The 6,303-nt window shown below is 49.4% G+C and overlaps 1 protein-coding gene across 1 annotated transcript; it reads left to right on the top strand.

Moving 5' to 3' along the window:
* Positions 1–722: 722 nt before the first annotated feature.
* LOC102721612 (transcription factor WRKY19-like) lies at positions 723–2,379 on the top strand. The gene is made up of 3 exons (XM_040530033.1): positions 723–1,190; positions 1,332–1,457; positions 1,534–2,379. The coding sequence occupies exons 1-3, from the start codon at positions 829–831 to the stop codon at positions 2,087–2,089; spliced, it is 1,044 nt and encodes a 347-aa protein (XP_040385967.1). The 5' UTR covers positions 723–828; the 3' UTR covers positions 2,090–2,379.
* The last annotated feature ends 3,924 nt before the right edge of the window (positions 2,380–6,303 follow it).

The following is a 6,303-nucleotide window of genomic DNA, read 5'->3' as shown; positions in this document are numbered from 1 at the left end:
ACTGTACCCCAACTCGGGCACATATCTCGATCATCAAACGGCACTCACTTCGTCTAAAGAAACGGGACTCGTTGCTAACTCGTAAAGTTTGTTGGTACACGCCATTAGTAACACAATTTTGCTAACCAAATTATGACCCAGTTTAGTATAGTTCTAGATCCGAGATTTTTTTAGGCCTGCGTATTCTTAACTCCATAAATCCAATCGATGATTATATATGGATGAATAGTTTTGAACTCTAAGTTTGGCATAAATTTAAGATCTGGAGCTGTGACAAACACGTCCTAAGTCTTCAAAAGCACGGTCCATGTAGCCAATTTCACTCAGAAGGTTCCATCGTCTAATTAACCAGGATTTTCCTCACAATTTCACTCACTCGCAACAACGATCTGGAGATGATCGATTGGCCGATGATCCGGTCAAACCGTCAAAGGGTGAGCTAGACCAAGGCATGCAGCAGCTCTCCACACATCGATTCTCTCTAGTGTATGCGTCTAGTCCCACGACCAAAGACCGGTCCAACCCTTTGAATATTACGCACAACACGTCCCTTTAAACGCCCTGGAAAAATACCTTTTCGTCCTGGTCCGGTCAAACTTTTTACTCTTCCAAGTGGCCTAGGCTCAAACTCAGCTCAGCTGATTCCCGGCCTGGGTTGCTGCTGCCGCCTATAAGAGGCGACCTCCCCTTCTACCGCGCTGCCACCCACACGAACGCATCATCTCTCGGCAACACACACGACCGGCCTGCTAGCGAGTGGAATGAGCAGCAGCGAGTGATCGATCGATCGAGCGAGCGAGCGAGCTAGCCAAGCTTGTTGCAGCCGCGATGGAGGGCTCGTCGTCGGACGGCAGGTACGGCGCCGCGAGGTGCGCGCTGGAGGCGGAGCTGGTGCAGATGCAAGGCATGGCGAGGCAGCTGGAGGCGCAGATGGGCCTGCAGGGCGGCGGCGGCGCGGCGATGGCTGGGGCAGAGGAGCGGCGCCGCGCGCTGGTGTCGAGCATGCTGTCGTCGATTGACCGGTCTATAAGCATCGCGAGGACGAGGGTGCCGTGCTGCGTGGAGGGGCGCCTGGCGCAGCCGGCCGGCGCCGCGCCGGAGTCGCCCCCCTCCGCCGATGGTAGCGCCGGCTCGGACCACGGCGTCGACTCCCGGTGCCGCGCCAATGCGGCGGGGCCGTCCAAGAAGAGGTAACTTTCTCAATTGATTACGAGCGAGCGATAGCACAGGCAGGCCGCAGGCCTAGCTAGTTGATCATGCGATCGATGCTCCTGGGCGTTTTCGTTTACTAAATCGTTGTAGCTCGCGATCGCGATGATCAATTAATGCAGGAAGATGCTGCCCAAGTGGAGCACGCAGGTGAGGGTGTGCTCGGTGCAGGACGTCGGCCCCCTCGACGACGGGTTCAGCTGGAGGAAGTACGGACAGAAGGACATCCTCGGCGCCAAGTACCCAAGGTCATTGCCGCTCCTTCTCCAGCGCCCGCGCGTACGTAGGTTGTCCTAAAAACTAACGAGCCCCTCTCGCTTGCAGAGCCTACTTCCGGTGCACGCATCGGCACACGCAGGGCTGCCACGCCAGCAAGCAGGTGCAGCGCGCTGACGGCGACCCGCTGCTCTTCGACGTCGTGTACCACGGCAACCACACGTGCGCGCAGGGCGCGCGCTCCGTCGTCGATGGCAATCCCAGGCCGCGCCACACGGTGAGCCCGGAACAGCAGCCGCAGCCGCCGCCGCCGCAGCCGCAGCAGGAGCAGAACGCCTTCTCGGTAGGGATCAACCCCGCCAAAGAAGAGGGGCCCGTGCAGCAGTCGCTGCAGGAACCCACGTCGTCGCGGCCGTTCACGTTCACGGCCGACGACAGCGGCGGCACCGGCACCCTCCTCCACGGCTGCTCCACGTCCGACTGCCAGGTCAGCAGCAGCGTCTACGAGCTGGGTGGTGGCAGTACTATGGCCGGAGTCCGGAACGTGCCCGACGTCGAGCTCCCCTCCAAGACGATCAACTCCTCTATGGGAGAGGACATGGAGTTCATGCTCGCGCTGGAGATGGACTCCGATTTCTTTCACAAGTACCCCGGCTATTTCTAAGCGAAAACCTGTAGCTAGGCTAGTAGCGCCGCCGCCGCCGCACGACACGTAGCTTTGAGCCTCGTACACATTGCCAGTTTTTGCCACAATAGCTAGGGCAAGCAGCACGTACGTACTATGTTACATGCATCTTTTAGCCAGTGAACCTTCTCCACTTTGTCCCTCAGCTTCTGCACGCTGACGCTGCTTGTTTATCCTCTTTACTCTTATCTACCTTTGAAATCATGTTTTTTTTCAACGAATTTAGAACACAGATACTCTCATTTCTGGTAGGAATAGAAACGATTACAATAAGAGCATTTTTCTAATTTTTAAGAAGATATCATAAGATATTACTGTTAGATAATAGAAAGTATTAAATTTTACATAAAAAATAATAATATCTTCTGATACTTTCTCAAGCTCAAGCTCGTAAAATTGCTCTTATAATAAACTTGGCTGTGTATCACCCAGATCTACAGCGCTTGCGTTAATCAGATTCTTCGTAGGTCCGACTAAAGTGGCTGGAATACAGCATGATGCAGATGTGATGTTCATTAAATTGCACCGTGCGAGGTCAGAGGAGACGAATTAATTGATCAGCGAACAGGTAGATTCTGGTGGATAATTGGTGGATTGAGTTTGTACAAGCTACAAATTCTGCTCCTTTAACTCCTCTGCCAATAGGAACAAAAAGCACCTGCCGTCACCTGCAGGCCACTCGCTAGCGACGACAACAATGAAACGACAGCTGGATGCTGACATAGTGAACTGCGACGCTGACGTCTGTATTCAACAGTTAGGGTATGCGCACTCGAACAAGTGATCTCAGTGTGGCACGTACGCTGAGTATACCGGTCAAAATTGTCTTTATGATATATGTGGCTTTAGGTGTAGCTTTAGTTTTTTTATCTTCGTTCCTCTTAATTTATATTTCAGTTCTAACATTTTCCAAAATTTACGTACAGATCTAAACTTTTACACCGAACACCCTAATATCAAAAAGAAAAAAAAAATCTTCTCACCACATCTTCTACCCTGGTCTCCTCGAGTCCTCGTCACCCACTCTCCTCGGACACATTGGCGATGCCCTTCCACTCCCTTCGACGTGCCGGCGGCGTCCTTTCCTCCTCGGACACATTGGCGATGCTCTTCCACTCCCTTCGATGCACCGGCGACGTCCTATCCTCCCACCCTATCATGTCGCCCTCCACCGTTGCCCCCCTAAGCAGGATCGTACCGCCCTTTGCTCTCCTTGCCAACTGTTGACACTGAAAATAACAATCAACGATCACACACGTAGTCCTGGGAGTTAATCTAAGACCACTCCAGTGTAGAGCCTAATTCTTAGAAAATGTCGGGCGTGCCATTCAGTTTGACCCTGTAACTGACAAGATATAACATAGAAAATAGTTAACCCTGAAATCGCTATCGGTCGGATAGCCGATACCGCTCCAGGACCCTAGCCGATGAACTAGACAATCGACTTTACAGGAATTTCATGATAACAAGTATAAATATGCTCAATCGGTTGAGTTACGAGTAGGATAAACGCCAAATGAACCAACCAACCAATTAATCTTGCGAGATCGGACTTAACTAAGATAATCTCAAGATTAATCAGCCGATCGGACCAATCCGACACTTATCGCGCATCCAAATTAGTAGCCGATAGGAGACTAAACATGAAATTAAAGGTAAAGTAGAATGCTATACCAATTACTAGCATAAAACAATAATAATCAATCACGCGCATACCTACACTAGACCTAGAAGATCAGACTTAACCAAGACAGTACAGATCTAAGCATAACCATACGTGAAATCAGTAAAGTATTGCAGCATGCGAATAACAGTATATCAAACTAAAGTAATCTACCAATCTATTCATTAATCTTAGCCGATCGGATGGATCCCTATAAGCAAATCGAACCAAACACGCATAGATCAGACCTAACCAAGACAGTATGCGATCTAGCACGATATGACTCATAGGAATATGAAGATCGATGAGCTTAACGAATAAACAAACAAATTACTCAAGATAATGCTAGCTAGAACTCCAGCGATAAGCCCTCACGAGCACTCGATTCAATCTGACAACATAAACCCGACCAGCTAGATTGATCAGACCAAACCGAGACAGAATCAAGTTAACTAGCTTCATGCTAACAGATCGAACAGAAGAACTCGCGAGAACTTGATTGAGAACTACCACTACTTCGCGCCAAATCAGATCAAAGCAATGATAGAATTCAGCCCGTCGATCAACTAGGCAGGAGATCAGACTTAACCGAGACAGTCCTGTTCTAGCCGATCGACGGGTTTTGACGAACTAGAACTTACATTGCGAAGCTAACAAACCCCGCGCCGAAAGCCCAAGTAAGTCAAAGTAATTTGGTGATGCGCCGAGATTGATTGATCGATATATAGTTTAGAATGACCCCGGGCACACATATTTATACCCTCGGGTGTTAACTAACCTAACCGGATAAGGATCCGCATTAGTAACTAACTTAATACATCCGGACTTTAATTAATCTAAAATCCTAAACAAACTCTAAGATAAAGCCTAACTAATTTACACGGACTCACAATCAATACCAAATCTATCTCTAAGCTCTGGGCCCAATCGGATTCTACTTCCTATCCGATTCAAACTCTATCGGCTGCAACAGAATCACTTTCAATCTCTTTGTCCAGCCGATTCGCCCTTTCTTGTCCGATTCGATTTTAGCCATGTTTCAATCTATAATGACGGTTTGCCAAAATCTGGCGTTAACACATGCCCCCCAATTTCGGAATAATTCATTTGTTCCAAAATTTCCTAAATTGTAACCAATTTTAGTTATCGGCTTTTTACTATAGCAACGGTACAGTCCAACGGACAGCCTGTTCCATCGCACTGTGCTAACGGCTACCTCCATCGGCTTGCGTTATAAGCTTTTGCTCCCTCTGGGCTTAGCCATTCTCTCCATTGCTTCCAAACCATCGTGAGCAGTCGCGACTCCTCTGCGCTCCTTGCTCTCACCACGCTGAATCCCTTCGCTGGAGATCGTTGCGATCACCGGAGCCCATCTCTGTTCCGCACCTAGGACGTCCACCGCTCGGACTCTGCCGTCACCTCAATCGGCTTCATCCTCGCACCCGGCATCAGCAATGGCATCATCATCTTCATCGCCCGACACCGCCTACGAGATTCCTGAGGTAACCCCTGGCTCTAGCTCCACTTTTGCTTTCCGCCATTGAATCCCCTATTTTCCTTGCCTAGGGTTTACTGTTAGGGTTTTCTCGCTCAATTTTCATTCCGCCTTGTATCAGACTGACTCACCATGCTGCACATCAGCATGATAACTAACTTGTTCTTCTCTTGTCACCCCCACATCGCTTTCCTTTTTCCAGCAATTCAAAAACCAGATCATGATCCCCAGCCCAGACCCTAGGTTTTATTTTCTCGGTTCAATGGGTAGCCCTGATCCGACAGAGATTATTTGCTCAGAAGCAAACATAATTCCTTTTAAGAATGCTCGCCTGAACACCTCCGATTGGACCCAATCCTTTCGCTCCTTCCCCACTCCCTTAGCTGGCTGGAGTGATTGGTACAATCAGCTATACAAAACATATGGCACCCAATGGGACGAACTTGATATGGGCCATTGCATAGGGCTAAGTTTGTCTGAGATGGAAAAAGATGAACCCCTCCTTACAGTCGCCTCTTATTTCTGTTCTGATGCCTTGAATGCCTTCACCTTTGGACACGGGATACTTACCCACACCCTCATGGATGTAATCATGTTAACCGGCCTGAATGTCATGGCTCTAGTAAATCCTCTAAACTTGAGAGGAAACTTTCAGCATCGGCTGCAGACCAAAGGCATCGGAGGTTGGTCAAGCTACATCGAGGCCCACCATAAAGAATCTGGGACAGCCGATCACAGAGAGCACAACGCCTTCCTCAACCTCTGGCTGGAGCGGTTTGTGTTCTGTGGACAAACCTTGGGTCCCAAGACCAACTTTGAGAATATAGCAGAACACCTAGCCGATGGAGACCACATACCCCTTGGTCAGTACTTGCTTGGGGCAGTATACCACATGCTACACCAAGTATCCTTGAAGCTCTCTATCGGCCAGCCGGTTGGCCACATAGCTGGACCATGGTGGTTCCTTCAGTTATGGCTCCGATTGTACTTTTCCAAGACTCTGGAGCTATCGGCCTTCAACCAATGCAGCTTCCC

Source organism: Oryza brachyantha, chromosome 1 (assembly GCF_000231095.2).
Source record: "Oryza brachyantha chromosome 1, ObraRS2, whole genome shotgun sequence".
In the NCBI taxonomy this organism is placed as follows: domain Eukaryota; kingdom Viridiplantae; phylum Streptophyta; class Magnoliopsida; order Poales; family Poaceae; genus Oryza; species Oryza brachyantha.
This window is presented reverse-complemented; position numbering and strand designations above follow the sequence as displayed.

Bases quoted from the DNA above. Each gene is read 5' to 3' on its own strand.
- LOC102721612 (XM_040530033.1), top strand. From the start codon at position 829: ATGGAGGGCTCGTCGTCGGACGGCAGGTACGGCGCCGCGAGGTGCGCG. The intron at 1,191-1,331 runs GTAACTTTCTCA...CAATTAATGCAG, and splicing joins GCGGGGCCGTCCAAGAAGAG to GAAGATGCTGCCCAAGTGGA. The intron at 1,458-1,533 runs GTCATTGCCGCT...TCTCGCTTGCAG, and splicing joins CTCGGCGCCAAGTACCCAAG to AGCCTACTTCCGGTGCACGC.